At 46.2% G+C, this 23,522-nt stretch overlaps 1 protein-coding gene across 5 annotated transcripts in view; it reads left to right on the top strand.

Moving 5' to 3' along the window:
- Positions 1 to 23,522, top strand: part of NAPEPLD (N-acyl phosphatidylethanolamine phospholipase D) — a 198,070-nt gene that overhangs the window by 146,713 nt on the left and 27,835 nt on the right. For all 5 annotated transcript variants that reach the window (XM_069628064.1, XM_069628067.1, XM_069628065.1 and 2 more), the window contains exon 3: positions 3,390 to 4,036. In XM_069628064.1, coding sequence (XP_069484165.1) covers positions 3,390 to 4,036 — 647 coding nt within the window. The remainder of the gene's footprint in view (positions 1 to 3,389; positions 4,037 to 23,522) is intronic.

The following is a 23,522-nucleotide window of genomic DNA, read 5'->3' as shown; positions in this document are numbered from 1 at the left end:
CCAAAAACTGTGGGTCGCCCAAGATGGGGCAGTGGCGACTACCCCGACAAGACATATGCTATGGGCCGGGAAGACCTACAGACATCCTAACCTACGCATAAGCGAAATCATGCAGGCAGCATTGGAAATATGGGACGGAGCAACTAAGAAAGGAACACTAACCAAAGACCCAGCCCCATTCATTCCGCTATTTAGAAACCCGGAATTCCCTCCGGGTCTAGAGAGAAAAAGGCTTTTCGAAAGTGGGATGAAGCGGTTGCTATATGGTGGGGGACATGTATCAGGACCAACAAATCAGGACCTTTTGAAGACTGCACAACCCTAATGCACCTGAAGGGGACAGATGGGTATAAATACGACCAACTGTACCATTGGCTAGACACACTGAGAATACGACAACCGGCCACCAGAGAACTAACCCCGTTCGGGCAATACATTGTGTCAAACGATGGGTCAAAGAAGTTTGTATCAAATACGTACAGACTCATCAACTCTGCAGGGGAGAAGGTCACTTGGCAATATATCAAGAGATGGGCGGGGGGGAACCATGAGAAGGACGATCCCAAGGGGTCAGTGGGAATACATGTGGGGGATGATATCTAAACTAACGAGAGCCATACACTCAAAAGAAATGTGGATGAAAATCCTCCTGCAATGGCACTACACACCAGAAAGGCTCCAGGGAATGTTCCCGGACTCCCCCAACGTATGCTGGAGGGCATGTGGAGGGGAAGGAAATTGGAGACACATTTGGTGGGAATGCCCAATTCCACAACAATACTGGACCGATGTGAAAATCCACATGAGCTCAATGTTCCAGGGGGCTGGGTCTCTGGGGGAGGAGGTGTGGCTTTTTGGGATCTGGGACCCAAAAGACAAAACCTTCACCAAAACACAGAAAAGAAATTTCATGGGACTTCTAATTTGGGTACGGTTGGAAATCGCCCAAAAATGGAAGCAAAGAAGAGCATGGTCCCACATAACAATGGAACACATCACATTCAATTTACAAGGGAACTACCAGAAATTCAGGGAGGACTGGTCGGACACGTTGGAGTACCTACAAAGCGAGTACATTGAACAATGGTGCCCCCAGAAAATTAGAATTCTTGATATGTTCAGATAAGAGACTGAGCCAAACAGATGGGTGGAATATCCCAGGGGGGAAGGGGGAATGGGGTTGTTTTATTGTTCATGTTGTAATATTAATAAAAATATATTTAAAAAAAGACAGACCTGGATTATGCTTCTTCTGCAAAGATGCTGTCCAATGATTCTTTTTGCTCTTCACCATAGATATGGTCATGCCACTCTGTGGCATTATTTGATGACCATGTCCCATGTGCATATAGCTTTGCCTCCAGATATTGCACTAACTCTGGGAATGTGGCCTCCATTTGAGACATTCTGAAATTCACTTCCAGTGTCGCGCTGTTCCCTTTAATGCACGTATGGTAGTGTGAGACACACTTGCCATGCCCAGTAGGTGCTCTACAGCCATGTTCCTGGCCAACGCACCATTATATGTAAGATATTTAGTCTGATTGGTGTAAATTTGGGATTTAGCAGTATTTTCTTACCGTAAAAATATTTGCGGTAATTTGGTGGTAAATTTTGTCTTGCATTTAGATTGGGTTTGGCCTCATTATTTTAGCTTATATTGGTGGTAATTTAGTGGTATTTTGTTTTGCGGTATTTAGTCGTGAGCATGGTTTTCTTCCTTATACTATAACCCGTTCATAAAACAAACTTTCCTTTCTATTAAAATACCTCCTAGATGTCCGCTGAGAGCTCAAGACATATGCATTTGATAGAAACCCAATGATTTTATTTAGAGCGCCACCTATAGGTTGTGGCTGGTATCACTGGCTTATTTAGATACAGTAATCTATGTCATAAAGTATCACTTGCTTATTTAGATGCCTTTCCCATCAGCATGCAAGAAAAGGGTATTCATCACACCGCACACAAACCTTCGCTTATGTTACTTTACTTGCATTGGTTAATTGGTAGATGCACTACTGCACTAATATGAATCTCCCCTTTAGATCTCATATACTGAAAATAATTCACAGATGCATGAATGACACAAACTCACATTTGTTTTCATAGGTACTTATTATATTGAATTTTAATGACATGTCATCAAGTCTTACCATGGTTATTTATAGCAGCCTCTGGACTACAAAAGAAAGCAAAACAGAACAAGCAGGTCTATTTGAAACGTGGATTAATGTTCCCACATTCTGAAATTGACAAAAATAACATGCAGTGATTTTCTAACCTTTCTACACTATTATAAATTGTAGCTAAACGTACGACGTTCAAATGATCCTCACTGGGCACAAATCTTACTAAAATTAGCACTTCTTTGAAGTTCTCAGCACGACCTTGCTCCACTTGCAAAAGCAGGCCCAGTCAGCGCGAAATGCTTCTGTAAATCTTGTGTGGAGCACAGCGAGATAATTCTCCCAGCCAGCTCTCTAACCCTTGTGGAATTCTGTCAGCTTTCACAGCTCAGCCCGAACTAACTTCTCTCTGCAATTTTTGCCATTCGCAAAACTCAGATCCTTCCCATTTTGTATGTGGCATGTCTGCAGACACTTTCTTCCAATCAGGTTAAAAAGAATGTTTTCTGCGCCACCCTTCATTTTCAGAACAATGAAATCCTTGCTCCCTGAGCAACAGTTTCCTTTTATTTCCTGCTGTCCAGACTTTCTGCTCTGCACACGCCAGTGTGCATTTAAAATGCCTTTCAGTAGTGTCACCAAAACATGTATTTTCACCTCATTTTGCACATGAGACTACATTATAATGTTAGGGGAGTTAGAATTATTATTTAGTAATATTAAGTTAGTCAGTTATATGATTAATGTAGTCTCCATGTATAAGGCATTATAGAAAAAAAATTGGTGCACTTCATTCTCTGCAGTTTCATGTTGGGCTTGGCTGTGTTATAAATTCTGTACTTTGCATACTACCGCTAAGGCTATATTATACTGGCTAAATAAAAAAATTCTATACGACTGCCGGCAACAAAAATGCCACTACATTTTGCAATAAATGCAATAAAATGCCATCACGTTTTGGTAATATATATGCCCTTACAGCCGTCAGTGTTTTGAGTTGGTGGACTGATTTAAGTGATCTTATTCGTATCCAATCCAACAGATCCAGGATTGCTGTGAAATGTAGTTTAAACGTAAACAGTTCTTTGCTGCTGGAAGCAAAGTAATGTGAAGCAGATTACTAGCCTCAGTGACTTGCTATAGCATTCTGTATGTCGTTCGCATACACAGTTGCTTTTAATACATTGGTCTATGTTGTGATTCATAAAATGTAAAAAGTAACCTTCTTTGTTCTAAACCCCAAATGTTGTCTCTTTCTAGGAAGTAGAAAAGGAGCTTCCGATTTTGGAGCCTTACTTCATTCAGCACAGAGAGCTCACTGGAAGGACTAAAAATGGACTCCGTGTCACTTGGTTAGGACATGCATCAGTGATGGTGGAAATGGATGAACTGGTGTTTATCACAGACCCCATTTTTAGCCAACGGGCTTCTCCCATCAGCTTCATGGGTCCAAAACGCTATAGAGGGCCACCGTGTACAATCGATCAACTTCCAAAAATAGATGCAGTTCTGATCAGTCACAACCACTATGACCATTTGGATTACAATTCTGTAGTTGGCCTAAACCGACGCTTTGGTGGGGAACTGAGGTGGTTTGTACCATTGGGTCTCTTAGACTGGATGCAGCGGTGCGGCTGTGAAAATGTGATTGAGCTGGACTGGTGGGAAGAGAACTGTGTCCCTGGACATGATGAAGTCACCTTTGTGTTCACCCCTGCTCAGCACTGGTGCAAGAGGACCCCAACCGACGACAACCAGGTTCTTTGGGGCAGCTGGTCTGTCCTGGGGCCTAGCAACCGTTTTTTCTTTTCCGGGGATACTGGGTACTGCGCTGCTTTTGAACAGATAGGGAAGCGATTTGGACCTTTTGACCTTGCAGCTATTCCTATTGGGGCATATGAGCCAAGGTATGTACTTCTTTTGGGCGTTGAATGCCAATATAAAGCCATTTTTCATTTTACACCTGACTGTTAAAATACCTGCTGACCCTCTTCTTATATGCATTTATTTATTATACAAACAAGGGGTCGATGGTTTAATTCATTAATTCAAATATTAATAGTCTCACCACATATCACGGCAGGAAATGTAAGTACATAAAAGTATACACACGTACGTCATTAATGCGCCCAAATGATTAAACTGCACTTAACATTTATTTTAAGAGCTTGTATATGATGAAGGAACTAGCTTCAGGGTTTTAACGATTTAGCAAAATCAACAGTTCCGAAATTCATTGGTTAGCGTTGCTGTGTGTGTCATAGCTAGCATGGTGAGATTGAACAACAGTCCCTTCCAGTGTTATGAACCATATTTTGGACCTTGCATCCTGGCTTCTTCATGCTAGTTAAAGGAGCATCTGTTGTATCTGTATTCAGTTAGTGGTGTGTGCTAGGTAAAGTTCAAGTCTCCTGCCCTGTTCGATTTCTTTACCGGAGAAACCTGCAGAGGCCACATGATGATGTTGCCTGCACTTTTGCACCTTGTCTGAGCTGCTACCTTTGGCCTGTGTTGTTGCACATGCAACTTCAGCAATAGCATTTGAGCTCTGCAATCAGTAGGCTTACTCTGCATAAGGTGGTTGCAGCCTTCAAGGTTTACTAGGGATTTGTTGGTGCGAGACCACATGAAAAAAGTAGTATACTGGGTGAATCGATGGGTTTTGGACAAACTTAACTTTCCACAGTGAAAATGCTGTATATAGTATAACGTGAATGTATTTGTGTATGCTCAAGCTGTCCCATATTGTGGAAAATCATATAGACTTGTATAAGTGCTTCTTTGCGGGGGAGAATGGGGCAGAAGAACCCAATACAGTGGTACTGGTGGAGTGGATGAAAATGATGGATAATCTAGTAATTCCTCATGCAGCCAGGGGCAGTATTAAGTCAAAGTTCTGCATTGTGATAGTCCACTAAAATGTTTGCTGGATTGTTGGTATCCTGATTTATTTTTATCAACTTAGAAGTCTTCCTACCACTGCAAATGTAATTTAATTTTCTGCCAGAGTAGTCCATATGGCTGTTGCGATAGGCCCCATGTTTCGGTCCAGAGGCTGGGAATGAGGTGACCGTGAAGGCTGGATGCCTCTGCTCCCTTCGTGATGCAGGCCCTTCTGCAGGAGTTATATGGCAGACTCCCACCGGGCACCTCTGTTCATCCTTAGCCATGTTTGTACTGCTTCGCTGGGCCTAATACTAGTTTTATTTGTGGGGAGTTATCATCTAAAGGGGAGCAGAATTTTGACTAAGGTTCGTGGAGCTATCACAGGTGTCCACAAACGTTGCCATCCACATAGAAACTCCTGGTTTACGCAAGACAACTGCCCACAAGTTCTACTCGCCCACATAGTAAAGACTAGAATGGTTGTACCTGTCAATATCAATTAAACTATTACTATCAGTTACTCTAACCACACGTTATGTTGATTTATACTGCACACCTCTACCAGCCAAGGGCAGTCTCCAGGCACTCATGTGGCTCTGCAAGAGAGGAGGGCTGGGTGTGTTGGTGAGGATAGAATTATATTATATGATATGATAGGTTCAGAACCAGGAGCAACTGGCGTCTGTAAGCGTTATGATATATTTTATTTGTATCGCGCTCATACACAAGTGTTTCAGAATGCGACCAGGCAAGGGAGGGGAACAGGGGAGAACACAACAACGATCTTACTAGGCCCAGTGACATTGAGAACACGCACGTGCATGGGAAAGGGGAAGACACAGATAAATAACAATAAATTAATAGATAATAGAGGCAAAAGACAGTGGTAGTGCAGCCAGCAAGTGGCAAGTGCTGTGTTTAAGGCAGCAGACTGGGCAAGTCTGATAAGTGGAAAAAAAAGAGGGGGTGGGGTACTGTATGGGTACAGGTACAGTCCCCAGTGCAAGGGGTGGCCAGGAGGCAGTGCAGGAGGGTAGCTGGGTGAGCAGGTACCTGGGCCCAGGGGACAGAGGGTGGCCAGGTGCACAGTGCCAAGAGAGCGGTTCAGCAGAGGAGAGGGGGAACGAAGGCAGAAGCAAAGAGGAAGATCTTGAGGTGCTTCCGGAACCAGAGATGGTTCTCCTCAAGTTTTAGAGTGGCAGGGAGACTATTCCAGAGGGAGGCCCCAGCCGAAGACCGATCTACCACCATCTCGTTTCTTTGAAAAACGACTGACCCTGAGGCAGTTAGAGGTAGAGCAGCGAAGAGCTCGGGAGGGGAGGTATTTGCGGAGGGATGGCTGAAGGTATTTTGGACCCAGGCCCCAGAAAGCCTTGTGGACAATGCAGAGGGTTTTGAATTTAATACTTGCGTCCACTGGGAGCCAATGGAGAGATTTCAGAGCTGGAGATACGATCCCAGGTCTTGAGGCCAAGGACAAGTCTCGCAGTCCTGTTCTGGATTAGTTGCAGAGGGTGGAGAATAGAGGAAGGTAGATTTAGAAAGAGGCTATTATAATAGTCCAACCTAGAGAGAACCAGAGCTTGGGAGACAGTGAGCTTCTGGGGGAAGGAGAGGAAAGGCAGAGTACCTCTGAGGAGGTGCAGTAGGTGGTTTGACTTTTTAGAGACCTCAGTGATGTGGGCGGAGAAGGAAAGCGTTCAGTCAAAGATGACCCAAGGTTCTTAGCCTCGCAGGTGGGGGTAGGAGGCGGGCCAAGGGAGGCCGGCCAGAGAGTGAGGGGAAAGGATGGTGAAGGTGTGCCGATGAGGAGGATCTCTGTCTTGCTGGCGTTCAGACAAAGATCATTGGGGGCACACCAATCTTTAATGGCAGTTAGGCAATCGGAGATGAGAGAGGGAGAGGAGGTGGCCGAGAGCAGCCTGAAAATGAGTTGTCGTCAGCTTGGCACTGAATATTTGAGCAGAAAATGGCAATGCAGTGGGCAAGAGTTGCCAGGTATTGGTTGAAAAGCCAAGGCAGGAGGTTAGACCGCTGGGGAACACCACAGGTAGAGAGGAAGATAGATGATGGGAAGTACCCAGGTTGGGCCTGAGGGTCGATCAGAGAGGAAAGAGGTCAGCCAGGCCAGAGCCTGATCAGTAATACCCAGGTTGTCACAGACGGTTGTGCTGGATGGTATGGGTGACTGTGTCGAAGGCGGAAGAGAGATCAAGTAGGATGAGGACAGAGGGAATGTTAGAGTCAAGGTTGGAGAGCAGGTCTTCACGGATGTTCAGGAGAGCAGTTTCCGTGCTTCTGGCAGCTCTGAAACCAGACTGATGGTCAAGGTTAAGCTGAGAGATGGCCAACTTTTCCAGGAGTTTGCCCAGAAAGGGAGTCATGGAAATTGGGCAGTAGTTAGCAGGACGGGAAGGATCAGATGTGGGTTTCTTGAGAAGAGGATGCACAAGGGAGTGCTTCAGAGGGGAGGGGAAGGATCCTGAGGCAAAGGAGTGGTTGCAAATATAGGCAAGGGCTGGAGCGAGGTTGTCAATGTGGTTCTTGATGGTTTTAGAGGAACCGGGATGAACTTGTTTTGACAAGGCTTTCATAGATCGGACTTGTCTAGCGACCTCATCAGGAGAGAAAAGAGGAAAGGACGAGAAGGAGGGTTGGGGAGTGTTTAAGCAGGGGTCAGCAAGCACAGACTCAAAGGTAATAGGAGGGGAGGAGAGTGTTGCCAGGATGTCCTGGGTTTTTGAGATGAAGTGAGGGGTAGAGACTGCAGCAGGGTTGGCAAGCTCCTTGCAGATTTTAAAGTTGTTTGCATGAGGGATTTGGTTCAGGAGGCATTGAGTGTAGTAACCGTATGGATAGGCCTCAGTGTGATTGTGTAGTTGATGGATTTATGGACTGTCGGTGGGTTCCCTATGTTTGCTTCCAGAATCTGAGATGGCAGGGAGCACAAATTATATTGATTCTTGATGTGTTTTGTGTAGCGTGGATAGCCGCAAGTCAAGTGTAGTGGCATTGGTTAGGTTGTAGGAGCAGCAAGGGGGAAAGGGTTAGTAAGTCGGTTGGTTTGGTGAAGCCTCTGGTGTGAGTCTTTGGTTGCCGCTTAACTGTATATACTGACGTTCTTGGTTGTGGTTCAACATCCCATCTCGCCTCCTCTCTAGGTGAATGGCCTGATTTCCCTGCGGGTTACGGTGGCAGATGGTCGTACCTAGTGCATTTCCGGTTACTTGTCCCAGTTATTCGCGGCTGTTGCGTGTGGACCCAATTTCCGGTCGGTTGTCGAAAGTGTGCGCAGCAGGAGTTATAAAGGTAGATGGGGGATGTGCTTGGACGGGCGGCCCTAGTTTTGGGTGGGCAGATTAGGATGGCCCTAGCAGGTTGGGATGATACGTGGGTTGTAATGGTTTACCTGTCTGAGTTTCTTGGGTGAATAATTGCATGTGATGTCATCCCCAAGTCTGTCCGTTGGTTGGGCGGCCTTCTCATCATTTAACACTAGTTGTTGGGCATGGTTGGTGGCGTGGGCAGAAGGCGGGGTGGTGCACCATTCTCGTCCTCTAAGAAATTGCTGCTGTTATCTATGACGGTGTCTCTTAGTGTATTTCTTTTTGTTCTGTGAAATAATTGCTGCTGATGTCCCTTTGCGGTTGTCATTGTTGAATAGCCAGGGTTTGAGTCGTTTCCTGAAGGTGATGTATACTTCTGCAGTTCTATTTTCTAAGGGCATGGTGTTTCAGAAGTTTCCAATGAGGTGCGACAACACTTTTCTTCCGAATTTCCTTTTTTTGTATCTTTTTGTCTCAATTTGTAGATCGTCGCTTGATCTTCGGTCCCTTCCTGGCTGGTAGCAGCTGCTCTTGGCTTGGAGGAATTCAGCTCTTTGTCTAAGGCTTTGTGGGCGATGCAGAGTGCTTTGAATTTAATGCAGTTTTTTTACTGGTAGCCAGTGTAGGCTTTTGAGACCTGGGGCGACGTGGTCTCTTCTGTTTAATCTTAGTAGAATCCTGGCTGCAGTTTTTTGCATCTGTTGGAGTTTCTTGGTGAGTCTTTATGGCATTCCTAGGTAGAGGCTGTTTGCGTAGTCAATTCTTTTACGTATCAGGGAAATGGTTTTGAGTGTTCTGTGAGGAAAGCAGAGGTATGGGAGTAGTCCTCTGAGTAGTTTTAGGAGGAAGAAGCATTTTTTGGTGATTGCGTTCACTTCTGGTTCCAGAGATAATCCATTGTCCATGAGTATTCCTAGTTTATTTACTTCGTTGGAAGTCTCTGGTTGTGTTACCATGCCATCAGGCAAATCCATGTGTGGGTTGGCTGTGTAGATTTCTGTAGGTGACAGCATTATTTCCATTTTTGCCAGGTTCAGTTTGAGGTTGTTCCTGGTCATCCAGTTGTAGATGTCTGTGAGGCAGTTGTTGAGGCAGTTTTGTTGCTGGGTTAGGGTTGTCTTCACAATCAGTTGTGTTGTCTGCGTAGTTGTAGGTTGGTTAGTCCGTGGGTTCGAATGATTTTCATCAGGGGGCACTTGTATATGTTGAAGAGCAGGGAAGAGAGGCTGGATCCCTGTCGCACTCAGCCGGAAATAGTTTTGGTTTTTGAATGGTGGGAAGTAGGTTCTTTCACTTTGTGAGGAATGGGGTATGCCACCTTGGTGCGGATTCCTGTATGCCACATTCCACTGGTCTTTTTATTAGGGTTGCATGGCTAATTGTCGAAAGTTGCAGATACATCCTGTAGTATGAGGGCTAATTGGGCATCGTTGTCTGCATTTAATTTCAGGTGGTCCTTTATCAATAGGAGTGCCGATTCTGTTTCTCATGTTTTTGAAGCCAACTTGTGACTAGTCGAGTGTACGTTTGTTTTGATGTATTTAAGTAGGATTTTGTACACCTGGTTCTCCAGGATCTTCGCTGGGTAGGGTAAGTTGGATATCTACCTGTAGTTGCTCAGGTCTTCTGCGCTTTCGGTTTCTTTTTTTACCAGTGGTTTGATGTATGCTGATTTGAAGGAGATTGGTATTATTCTTTTTTCGAGTGATAGGTTCATTAGGTTCCGGAAGTATGTCGCTGGGGTTCTGGGGTTGAGGATTTCTTTAGATGTCAGAGGGTGGTGTGGGGGGGGGGGCGGGGGTAGGGGTTCCTTGGAGAATCCTGCAAGTTTGGTGTCCTTGATTAGTGTTGCGAAGGTTTCTTCTGGGATTGGTTCCAGGCGGGTGAGTTTTGCTGTAGTAATGAGTTATTTTATTAATGGCAATCAGTAGAAATAATTTGTGGTGTTCTAAGATTCATGTCTTTTTCCAAGAATTACATATTATTCAAAATCCTTAAATATTTATAAAACAAACATGCAACGGACTGAGAAGAAGTGCATAAAAACATATCAAAGAGCATCTTGAAAACATTAACTATTTAATAAAGTGAAGCGTGTTATACAGTGAATGAATTGAATATAAATTGTAAGTCCAGGTTTTTTTTGAAGTACGGATTGATTAGCTTTTTCAAATTCACATAGTTGTCATACACCCAGACAAATCCGAAGACTCCTCCTGTACCTGACTATCAAACACCTGGAGAATCTTGCTGCTAACGGTGGATTCAGCTGCCTGCAAACTGATGTCTGATGGATGTGTGTGGCCAGTCACAAACTGACACCTGCTGAATGTGCAGTTCAGAAGAGATGTACTTGATCCCCAAGTACGCCAGCGCATTTTTCACACCTCTGCACTCTTGAACAATTAACCATTGCTACCATGCTCCAGAAAATTACCTCTGCACTCTTGAACAATTAACCATTGCTACCACGCTCCAGAAAATTGAGAATATGGAGCAAAGGCTGACTAGTGGCATGGGAGTCAAATAGCAAGGTGAAGATATACCCCAGTCTGGTGTGATTGGTTTCTTTTCTCAAGGCAAAACAGGGAGGGCTCAAACTCACCTTAACTTTGAAAAAGGGGCTTGCTACAAAGTAAATTGGTCGCATTACCTCAAGATTTACTCCATCAAGGACATCCATGGGCACAAACCCTGCCTCTTGCTGATCCAGTCTTGGATTTAAGCTCAACCCCTCCAAGACCAAGACCAAATTCCTAGTCCTCACCAACAACCCTGCACACCCAAACTTACAGACCTAGCTATCGACCATGAACCCTGAGGATGTCTCACCTGCGGCAAGTCTCCAGGTTTCCACATCGACATACACCTCTCCTTCAAGGCACACAGCAAAGAAAACTCAGACAGATTGGTATCAGCTCTCCCTCCTGTGGAAAGTCAAGCCCTTCATCTTTAGATCCGCTGTTCAAGCACTGGTCATATCACACCTGGATTAGGGCAATGCCCTCCTCGAAGGCCTCCAATCATCCTCGCGTGTCCCTGAGAAATTACATATATTCGGCCACACGCCTCATAGAATATACAACCACATCACCCTGGCCCTCATCGACCTTTGCTGGCTCCCATTGCACGCAGAATCACCTTCAAGTCGTGCTGCATCATCTATAAAGCAATCTCCCTCAAGTTACCCAGCTACCCCGTGGAGAAACTCAGCATCTCCGGCGGATATTGCACCACCAGAAGCCAGGACACATGTAGACTTCAATCTGCCACTGCAAAAAGGAAAGGTCCAGAAAACAAACCTTCTATGCTTATTTAATTTATTTTTATTACATTTCGTTATACGCCCAAACCCTCTGGTGTTATGGCATAGGTTACAAGATTACTTACTACTTAGTTGGTAAATATAGGCATATTTGTTAACATACAGTCAAAGTTTCATAGACATTAGCATACAGACATTGTTCCTTTAGATAATTTACACAAGGCAGTTGTGTGGCGTTACATGGCAAAGCAGGGCTTCGATGGTATGGTGTTACAGGATTGCCTTCTGACAATAGGTGGATAGTTTAGCCGTTTGTTGATTTGTTGGGGTTTGTTTAGAATTTATTAAACAACCAAGTTTTGAGTACTTTTTTTGAATTTGGGGATGGGTGGCTCATTTGAGATGGAGGCTGGGAGAGAGTTCCAGATTCTGGGGGCTGCTACTGGGAAAATTAAGTTACCTGTTCTTCCATTTTGAAAAGGGGGATGCATAATTGTGTGTCTGTATTTGATCTAAGTGTTCTGGCTGAGATTTTGCGGGTTAGGCATTGGTTGGGGGTAACTAGGTGCTATACCTGCAATGCATTTGTGTGCTATGGTGAGGGTTTAGTGTAAGATCCTAGCTTGTATGGGTAGCCAGTGAGCCTCTCTTCTGTGTTGTGAGATATGGTCTCTTTTTTATGCCTAGAGCTGCTCGCAGGGCTTTGTTCTGGATTAGTTGCAATTTGTTTAGTTTTTTTTTTTGTTGAGGTCCCGAGTAGTAGTATTTGCAGTAGTCAATTTTAGCCAGTATGAGGGCTCTGGCGAGGGTAATGCAATTCTGAGGTGTGAGAAAGGGTCTGCTTAGGGCTATAAGTTTAGCCGTGTACGCTGTGGAGGATGAGAGCGCGCTAATGTGTCTGCACATAGTGAGGCTAGAGCCTAGATAGACACCAAGGTTTTGACTTGTTTGGAGATATTGACTGGTGTACCGTCAATGACTATGGCTGAATACTGTGGGTGTAGTTTACTTAGTCGGTCTGGGGATCCTACTATTAGGTTCTCTGTCTTTTCCCCGTTGAGGCAGAGGCTGTTTGTCGCCATCCAATTCTGGATGATGGAGTAAATTTCGTTTATGGTGATGGTGTCCTGTTCGAGGTTGCCTGAGATGGGGATAAGAATTTGAGTGCCATCTGCGAAGTTGGTATATATTATTCCTATAGCATCAAGAGCTGCAAAGAGTAATTTTGTGTATGCATTATAAAGTGTTGGGGAGAGGCATGAGCCTTGGGGAACTCCTAGTGGGACTGTGATTGGGTCTGCAGTTATGTCACCTATTGCTACTCTCGATGTGCGGTCTGCAAGGAATTATTTGATCCAACCTGTCGCCTCTTTTGAGAAATGAAAAGTTTTTGGCAAGCGTATGGCAGAGTTTGTTATGGTCTATTAAATTGAAGGCCGCAGATAGGTCTAGAAGTAATAGGTTTCCCTGAATCCCCGATAGCATCCATCTGGTTTTTAAAATCCAGTAGAGCAGTTTCCGTGCTGTGCCTGGGGCGGAAGCCTGATTGTCTTTCCTCTAGTAACTGGTTATTTTCGAGGTGGGTTTAGACTTTTGTGTATGCGATTTTGTCTATTATTTTTTTAGGAGGAAGGGCACTGTGATAATGGGTCTGTAGTTGGTTGGCTTGGCTGGGTCCAATGATGGTTTTTTAAGGAGTGGGGTGACCCAGGCTGCTTTGATATTGTTTGGGACTGTGTTGGTCTTGAATGAGGCATTGACGACTTTAGTGATGAGTGCTAATATGGGGGCGCAGTCCTTAATTAGTTTGGATGGGAAGTTGTCTCCTTTACAGTTGGAGGGTTTGAGTGTGACTATAGTTTTGATCAAGGAGTCAGTGTTCACTGATGTGAAAGGTAATTCAGGAACGTTATTGGTGCCAGTGTTAGAGATGCTGGCTAAGAAATGGGTACTAGGAGTTTTCTATGTGATTCTATTTTGTTTTGGAGTGTGTTTATCTTGGATGCTAGTGCATCCTGGATGGTGGTACACCAGCCCTTGTCTGCAATAACTAGACATGGAAGGATGATGGGGGGGGGGGGTTCTAGTTATCTTATGATAGAGAATAACTCTTTACTATTGAAGGTGGCGTTGGTGATACGTAGGTTGAGGGAGTTGGCTTTCTGTGTAAATACTTCAGTTTTGTAGGCTTTGGTTATAAGCTCTAGTTGTTTTTTGGACTCATTTGTGGTGTTTTTCCTATAAAGATGTTAAAGTGCTCGTTTTTTTTCTTAGTTCGATGAGGTAATTATTGAACCATGTGTTGCTGCGTTTAAGCTTGGGGCTCCTAAGTTTGAGAGGCGCTAAGCGGTCTATGGCAGTTTGGAGGCAGCTGTGATAGTGTGTCGAGATGTTATCTGGGTTGGATTCATCTGGGTTACGCATTGATCAAGGTGTCGAGCAGCGGGGCTATGTTTTCAGCAGTACGTTTCTTAGAGTTTCTCGCTAGCATGGGTGCGGAATGTGTGTTGTTGGGTCTTGGTGAGTACAATATTAAATCTGATGAAGTGATCTGTCCAGGAAATCTCTAGAATTTCTTATAATAGTACTGTCGTATTCGGTGTAAGAATCCAATCTAGGATTCGTCCTTTAGAATGTATTGGGGCATTAACAATTTGCAAGAATTGCATTTCTATGAATTGAATTGCTTATGTTTCAAAACCATGGAACATCCATCCTGTCGGCATCCGACTCGCCCCCACACTACAATTCAGAAAAGACCCACCTCTTCAAAGAGTATTTCCTCCTAGGCCATCACGTCGCCGGCCGCGACACCTGTCTTGCTAGATGCTGTCCACCCCTCTCCTTCCTGCCACTCTGTACAGCTATACGCCTCCTTTGTCCCCCTCTGTATCCTACCACCTGCTGTATATCTGAAAAGTGATCTGTTAAGCATCTGTACTGTTGTATACCTCTGAAAAGCGCTCCGTTGATTATCAATGCTAGGTCGACGCTCAATAAATAACATAATAATTACCGTCCTTCCTGTCAACTGGTGTGAAGTCTACCACCCACTCTCTCAACGACATTTATCATGGATAGGTTTTCCAACCTAAAGTCAATTATTGATGGGCTGGGGATCAAGTTGAACACCCCCCCCCCCATACAGTGGATTTGCTGCAATTATCGAGTCTCTCTGGCAGTGCTTCAGGCCAGAGTGTTGGGCTTTGAGATTCATCAAAACGGAGTCCTACCACCTCTGAAGTTCACAAGACGATTGACAAGGGACTTTCTATCCCTTCCAATAAACTACTACTCACACTAGGCCAACGATATTTTGAAATGTGTTAGACGGCATAAACAGCATTCTCTTGCTTCTTAAAGAGCTGGAACAGTTGGGTAGTTGTTCTGGGCGTTATGTAAATAAGCACAAACCTAACGTTTTCCCACAACAGTGGCAACTTGCCCCTTGTACAGCGAGATTGCCTGTCACTTAGAAGATTGAGGATTTTGATACATTAGGATGGTTCATGTTAGCTGAGAGATTAATCTTTGGTATATTTGGAACTTCAAGACTGAACTAGGTAGGTTATGGAAACTGTCTGTACATGGGGTGAAGCTGCCCCTGCCATTAATTGGCTGCATTTCTTCTTCTTTCTTTAAAATGGTCGTGTTACTCTGGTTTTTATATTTGTTTATAAATGCACATCCTAACAAGGCTTGTTTCTCGTATTGCACTCCACCCTTCTATAGCTCAATTGGTCTAGCAAATGGCCCCGGATAAAGTGACATGTTTATTTTATTTATTGTTCGCTTGTTACGTGCTTAGACAGTGTTTCAAAGCACCCACAGGGCAAGGGAGTGAAAAGCAGTGGAGGGAAAAGGGGCGGGGGGGAAGGATGAACCTACTATGCCTTGTGAGTATTCAGAATGTGCAAGTGCAGCAAGGAGGAGGGAAGCTGGGTAAGTGCTGGGGTCTACAAACTCATGGGTGAGCCACAGATGAAGTGCATGGTATGGTGAGTGCTATATGGCCTGGAGCTGCGTTCTGTGTGCAAGCCTCCAGAGCGGACGGTGTGCCAGGGTAAGTGCTAAGGGTAGACGGGAGCTGGGGCGATTGGGTGTGGGAGGTCAGGGTCCTCGGCATGCATAAGGGCCCAGTACACCAATCACAGCAACTGCGAGATTAGCAGAGGAAGGGAAGGAGGAGGTAAAGAGGAAAGTCTTGAGGAGCTTCTGGAATTTAAGAAAGTCCTGCACAAGGCGCAGAGGGATGGGGATGCTGGAGGGAGCCAGCTGAGGAAAGCGATAGACTACCTTCCCTCTGTTTAGCAAAACGCTTTACACACAGAGTTGGTGCCAGAGGAACGAAGAGGTCTAGAGAGAGTATTTAGTAAGATAAAGTTGAAGATAGTGTGGTCCCTGGGCCCAGACAGCCTTGTTGAAGATGCAGAGGGATTTGAATCTAATCTGTGCAACCGGGAGCCAGTAATTTTTCTTTTTCTTTTTTTTTTTTGGGCAGGAGAGATGTGGTCCTGCCCAAATTGGCTTAATGCCAATGATACGTCTTCCTGACATATACTGGATTAGCTGAAGGGGTTGCAGAGTGGAAGAAGGTATATTGAGGTGGAAGCTATTGCAATAGTCAAGCCTAGAGAGAACCAGGGCTCGGGTAACATTGAACCTGTGGGGGAAAGTGAGAAGGGAGAATTTCTTTGAGAAGGAAGAGCTGAAAGTGGCACTTCTTGGCAATGTCCTGAGTGTGAGGGAGGGAGGAAGGAGAGAGAGGAGTCGAAGAGGACTCCAAGGTTTCTGGCTTCACAAGAAGGAGCAGGGGGAGAGCCCAATGAGGAAGGCCAGAGTGAAGGGAAGGAGGAGGGAGCAGGGGACCCAATGGGAAGGATCTCAGTTTTACAGGCGTTGAAGCAGAGATCGTTGGAGGTGCACCAGGACTGGATGGCAGGCAGTCGGGGATGATGGAAGGTGTAAAAGGGTCAGCAGGAAGTTTGTGTTGTGTGTAATTTGCATAACACTGGAAGTGCGGGTTGGGGGGGGGGGAAGATGAGATGAGGCGTGCAAGTAGTAGAGTAAGATAGATGTTAAAGAGCCAAGGGGAGAGGATAGAACCCTGGAGGACACCAAAGGTGGAGAAGGAAGTTGTAGAGGAGAAGGTGCCGAGGATGACTTGGGACGAGCAGTCAGTTAGGAAGGATGTCAGCCAGTCCAGTGCCCATTCAGAGATGGCAAGGGAATAATGGAGCCTTTGTATGGGGATGGAGTGGTTGACCGTGTGAAAGGCTGTAGTGAGATTGAGTAGGACGAGGACAGCTGGGGAGTTCAGCGATGTAAGCAGTTCTTCAGTGTTCGGAAGAGCAGTTTCCGTGCCTCTTCATGGTCGGAATCCAGATTGATGGTCATGGAGCCCTGCCCACCTGGTGCCTTCCTGGTTGCCGCTCTTTTTCTCTACTTAAGGAGCCCTCCAGCCTCTTTTCCTTTGCAGATGGGGAGCAGGTGCAAGGGGATCTAGGTCCCCTGGCCTAACGACCACCCACCTTCTTAGCCCTTCCTCTTCCTTCCTGCTCTTAACACTTAGATCAAGGGCATTTCTCACCCGAGCGTCCGAAGTGAAGAGCAGACAAAGAAAAGGGTCATTCCTGTTTGGACCAGGAGGACCCAGGGCCCGACCCCCTGCTCAGACAGCAGGTAAACCTGCACCAGCATGTTACTCCCTCTGTCCCCACAGGCCGTCCCCACCCCCGCTGGTCCCCCGTGATGTTCCCTTGTGGCCCCCCTTTCTCACACACAGGTGTTGCCTGTTTTTCTTGATTCTTCTACCATCTAACCCTCACCCCCGCCTCACCACCGTACCCCCACCTTCCCCCCAGCCTATTTCAGGAGACTGTCCTGATACAGTTTCACCGTCTTGTTGCCAATGCTGGATTTGACTTATGGACTTCATTGATTCACAGTGCGTCACCCTTTCTCAACTCTAATGCTGGACTTCCTTTGCATCTGTGTACTCATGGTGGCCCTGAATCAGGCTGTTCCCATCTTCATCTTGCATCCTGGCTTGCAACATTGTGTTACTGACTTCTGCAATTGTATTCACTCTGCCCTCTTGCTTCTCCACTCTTTTTGACAGCTTACTCTGTTCTCTCCTCTCCCTTTCTCCCTTTTCCCATCTCCCCTTACTTTCTTCTATGCACTTACTCTATCAGAATTGTCCCTGGACCTAGTATGATAGCAACCATGTCTGTCTCCTGCCCCAGAGCACTATCTGAAATGTTGTCAGACCTGGTATGATAGTTGCTTGTTTTGGTCTTCTTCTCCAGCTCTACCAGAAATGTCGTCAGGCCTAGTACGGTAGTCACCTGTCTGTTTCCATTTCCTTCCCACTCTCCCCTCCCTTCCTTATCTATGTCTTCGCTCTTGCACTATCAGAAATGTCATCAGGCCAAGTACGATAGTCAATTTCACATCCTTACTGTTCATGGCCTGTAAGAATGTCATTGTATTTTCCCTTGTCCCCACCCTTGCCTTGAAGCGCTTGTAAGCACATTGTGTATAGGCGCTATATAAATGAACTATCATATATTATATCATGGAGACCACCAACAAGTTTGGTGTGTGAGTTGAGTTGGGGCAATGCCAGCTTCCCCAGGAAGGAGGTGATAGAAATAGGCCGGTAGTTGGCAGGACAGGTTGGATCTGCTGAAGGTTTTTCAGGGGGAGGCGCACAAGGGAGTGCTTAAGGGAGGCGGGGAAAGATCCAGTAGCAAGAGTGGTTGCAGAAATCCGCGCGTGCAGGGGCAAGAGAGCCAATGTTATCCTTGATGGTTCTGGATGAGCAAGGGGAAACCTGTTTAGATGAGACCCTAATGGAGTGGACAACTCTGGTAACCTCTTCAGGTGTGACAGGGGAGAAGGGGGAGGGGGAACAGGCCAAGGGAGGCAAGGGGGTGTGGGATGGGTTGGGAGGATGAGAAGCAAGTGTTCAGGATGTCTTGAGTTTTGGTGGTGAAATGAGTGGCCAGTGCGTTGCAGGGGGAAGAGGGGAGAAGGAGACTGCAGACAGGTTGGTTAGTTCCCTGCAGAGCTTGAAAAATTCAGCTGTGTTGTTGGATGCACCAGAAACCCGTGGCTGAATGTGGGCTCTTTTCTTGGCATGGATGGGGGAGTATGTATTGTCTTTGGAGCATGCGGCAGGCCAGTTTGTCAGGGAATGAGCCTGAGGTTTGCCACTTCCGTTTCGCTGCCCTGCACTTTTGCTCAGGACCGCAAGTTCGGAGTCGTACAAGGCAGGTTTCAGGTGGATCCTCATGACGGGCAAGAATGTAAGAGTATTGGTGATGGACAAGTGGAGGTTGCTGAGAGCAGAGTCAGTGGTAGAATCTGATTTAGGAGGGGGATGAAAGAGGAAGCAAAAGCAGCAGCTGACACTTGTTTCATAGGGTGGATGTTAGTGAACAAGGTTGGCCGGGCTTTTAGGGGTGTGGTCAGAGGGCCAAAGGGACCCAGGTGGGAGGAGAGGAGAAAATGATCTGACCAAGCGAGAGGGGTAACTAGTGGGGAGGAGAGAGAAGTTGGAGTGTATAAAGGCATCCAGAGTGTCCAGCACGGAGTGGGTTGGATCAGAAGGGAGAACGGAAAGAATTGTCTTTATTTTACTGTTATCCTATTCATTGCACTGCCCCCTCCACTTCCCCCTGCACTTTTCCCCTTGCCCCCTCCCCTGCACTTGCGCGATCTCAATGTCACCTGGCCTAGTAGGATCGCTGTCTGTCTTCCCTCTATTTCCCCTCCCTTGCCTCGTCACGCCTTGAAACACTTGTGTATAGGTGCGTTATAAATGCCATATCATATCAAAGGGAAAGGCAGGTGCAGAGGTCAATGAAAAGAGTGGATGCTGAGACAAGGGAGTCCAATTGGATGTTGAAATCCCGCAAGAGGAGGAGATTGGAGGTGGATGAAAGCAATGAAGAACAGAAATCAGCCCATTCAGAGAGTAACAGGGTGGTGTGCAGTCAAAAAGTCGAAAGACAAAAATGTCAAACAAAATGTTGAAGAAAAAGAGTCAAATGTTTTATTTTTTTATTTATTTGTATTTTTTGGGTTTAGTAAGTAAAAAAAAAAGGGGGGTCAAATAGAAAAAAAGGTGGGTTAAGGGGGGAAACCCCCGCCATTTCGAATAAAAAAAACGTAATGAAAAAGAAATTAGACTTTTTTTTTCGACATTTTCTTTTTCTATATTTTGACTTTCGACATTATTGTTTTCGATGTAATGACTATAAACCGAACAGGGTAGTAGCGCCTGGAGTCCAGTAAATGGTAGCAATGGTCAGGGTGGAGGAGGGAGAGATGACCAACTTGCAAACCAGGCTCTCAAAGGAAGAGTAGAGCTGGGTGGGTAAGATGGAAGAAGGAACCCACTCAGGGAAGATTAAGGCAACCCCACGCCAGCACGGTGAGGTCAAGGCTTGGAAATGATCTTGAAGACGTCAGGGAGGAGGGAGTCAAAAGAAGTGACTGCGATGGCATTGAACCATTTCTCGGTAAGAGCGAGAATGTCAAGGTCAATGTCTTCAAGAAGGAGGCAGATGTCCGCAGAGTGTTTGTTGGCTGAGCAGGCGTTTAGAGTAGTCAGATGGAGGAGGTCTCTGTCTTTGAAGGTTTTCTGAGGTGGGGTACAGGGGTGTGGTGCACCAGTCAGAGGGGGAGGGATAGAGAGAGTGGTGGGGGAAGAGGCAGGAGAAAGAAGGAAGGTAATCAGTGCCAGCAAGACCCACTCAAAGAGAAGGAGGTTGGGTTGAGGACCCTGAATCAGGATAGTGCCTATGTGGTAGACATTAACAAAGCAACGTGTAGATGAGAAGCCGGCCAAGAGGACTTCCTACTTGGTGCCACTGTTAATGGGAGAGGATGAGAATGGAGAGATAGTAGAGATGAGATGGGGCCATAGATCTGGGGAGGGGACAGAGAAGAGGATATCAGCGAAGACTGCTCTGGAAGAAGCACTGACATCGGTGTCCAGGGTTTGCACTCTGGATATCTCTTTTTGTGATTTTTCCTTCCAGACTTTGTGAGAGAGGGGGAGATAGGTGCTAGTGTAGGAGTTATAGAAGATGGGTGAGATCCATAGGGGTGGCAGAGGTTAGTGGAGTGAAAGAAGCTGCAGAGCACAGTTCTAGCTAAACTCACCCGGTGGCCTAATAGTCAGAGGCATAAATGCAATCCAGAAAGAAAATCGAATTTTAAGAACAGGGGACACAAATGCAGTGCAAGGAGGTGCACAGATGTAAAGGCACACACCTAAATTCCATTTTCAAAAAAGAGGCACAAAATGCAGTGAGAGAGGAAGTAAGTTACTTGAGGCAAAGAAGGCAGAGAGCATGGGCAAAGTAATAGGTGCAGTCTGATTAGTGGAGGAGGCAAACGAAGAGTTCAGCCATCACTCACTGACAGATCTGCAGGGAGCTTAGAGGTCCAAGAGTCCATATTCATGGGGAAGCAGAAAAATAGGTCTGGTGGCCGAATCATAGTTTGTGGAGGGGCGGGGGGCAAGAAGAAGGGATCTCCATGCCATACTAGGACGAGACGGGAGCCTTACAAGTGGGGCTTCAGGCTGGGGGGGCCAGCGTTCACCTGCCGGCTTCCCAATTGACTAGAATGTTAATGAGGCCATATGCTCAGCGGGTTGATCTCCAATCTCGATCAACCATACGTACTCTTGGAGAGCAATTTGTCAGATCTGGGCAATTTTGACAATTGGGACATTCATGTTTTCCTCCTGAGCCATAGAGCTTGGTTTCAACTTGTTTAAATGTAGGCTGGCCTTCCAGTATGCCCCTTCCTTACACATGTGGTGTGCCAAGACTGACTCTCACGCAAGTTTGCTACACTGTTAGCTGAAACTGGGACCTCTACTGTTGGAGACGTTTGTTAATGACTTCCAACACTAGATGAGTTTGAAACTCTGGGTAGTCCTCCTCTCCTTCACATTTTTGTGGTAGGCTCTGGCCCAATTCCCATCTGAATTTTGTAGCTTTTCATCTTTTGGGGTTTACTGGAGACCTCCATAGGAACCCTCAGCTTTTAGTTAGGTTGGGCTTTTTGTAGGCAAGTGGAATTGCGGACTCTGTATTGCTGTCCTATTTACACATGGAGGAAACTTGTTGGTTTCTGTTTGTGAAGTGATGCCTGCAGATGGGAGGCCTAGGGACAAATGTAACCTTTATCATGATTTTGATATTGTTAGGTGAGTTTTCCTAAAGTCTACCTGTGGTAAGACTTTATAAAACTATCCCTTGGTATACAGAGCTCCAACTTCTAATATAGGCCTGTAATATTTATTTTATTTATTGTTTATTCCTACAGCACTTATACACAAGTGGAGTGCTTCAAAGCGCTTCAAGGTCAGAAGGGAAAAAGGGAATACAGTAATCATTGTTAGGCCTTGACGTTTCTGAATGATTTAACAGAAAACTAGCATACTAGACGGGACGGCATTTCTCCTATGCAAGTGCATGAAGTGTTAGTAGCGACCAAGCTTGTGAGGGGGGACAAAAAATGGGGAGTTGGGGCAGGACAGATGAACTAACTAGTCCTAGTACATTTAGGTCATGCTTGTGTACAGACGGCGGTGCGCTGAAGCGGGTGTGGCTGGGAACGACGAGTCCAGTCCAGCAGGGCCCTGGGTTAAGTGCAGAGTGGTTGCCCCACTCATGGAGCGTAAGCTGAAAGTGCAGTAATGGTGAACACAGTACAGTGGGCCAGAGGCAAGTGCAAAGAGCTGGCGGAGGGCCTGGGACCTGTAAGGCTCTGGAGGTCAGCCAGTCAGCAAAAACTGAACAGAGTTAGGGAGGGGTAGGAGGGTGGAGAGGAAAATAACTGAGGGTTGTAGGGGAGAGGGGGAGAGAAGGAGGAAGAGAAGAGGAATGTCTTGAGAAGTTTCCAGAACTTAAGGTGCTCCGGCTCAAGACCGAGAGAGGCAGGGAGGCTGTTCCAGAGGAAGACACCTGCAGAGGATAGAGATCTACCCCCAAATCTCTGTCTGTGAAAGCGGCTTACCCGCAGAGAGTTGGAGGACGAGCAGAAGGCTCTAGAGGGAGAGTATTTAGGAAAAGAGCGTATTTAGGAAGAGCGCGTTGTAGATAGTGTGGGCCCTGGCACCAGAAAGCCTTGTGGATTTTGCAGATGGTCTTGAACTTGATCCTTGCAGCCATGGGGAGCCAGTGGAGGGATTTCAGTGCCGGAGAGATGCAGTCCCTGGGCTTGAGGCCAAGGATAAGTCTTGCGGTTCTGCTCTGGATGAGTTGAAGAGGACTGATAGTAGAAGTAGGAAGATTGAGAAAGAGACTGTTGCAATAGTCCAGCCTAGAGGGAACCAGGGCTTGCAAGGTGGCGAGCCTCGGGGGCGGGGGGGGACAAAAGGTACAATACCTCTGAGAAGGTGCATTTGGTAGAGGGACTTTTTAGAGATGTCTGAGATAAGAGAAGGAGAGTGGAGTCGAAGATGACCCACTAGATTTTTTGCCTCATTGGTAGGTGAAGGCACAGGGCCAAGGGAGGCCGGCCAGTGTGAGAGTGGGATGGCGGGAGCAGGGGTCCCAATGAGTATGATCTCTTAGTGGCGTTCATGCAGAGATCGTTAGCAGCACGCAGCACACCAAGACTGAATTGCGGATAGACAGTCAGGGATGAGCAAGGAGGAGGAGACCGAGGGTAGCCTGAAGGAGAACTGCGTGTCATCTGCATAACACTGAAAGTTGGAGGTAAAGGTGGAGATCCTATGGGCCAAAGGGGCCATGTAGATATTGAAAAACCAGGGGGATAGGTTAGATCCCCGGGGGACACCACAAGTAGAGAGAGTGATAGGGGAGAGAAAGGAACCCAGAGAGAGCTTCAGGTGAGAAGAGGGAAGGGAATGATCAGTCCATG

Source organism: Ambystoma mexicanum, chromosome 12, assembly GCF_040938575.1.
Source record: "Ambystoma mexicanum isolate Mex_15411 chromosome 12, UKY_AmexF1_1, whole genome shotgun sequence".
NCBI lineage: Eukaryota > Metazoa > Chordata > Amphibia > Caudata > Ambystomatidae > Ambystoma > Ambystoma mexicanum.
This window is presented reverse-complemented; position numbering and strand designations above follow the sequence as displayed.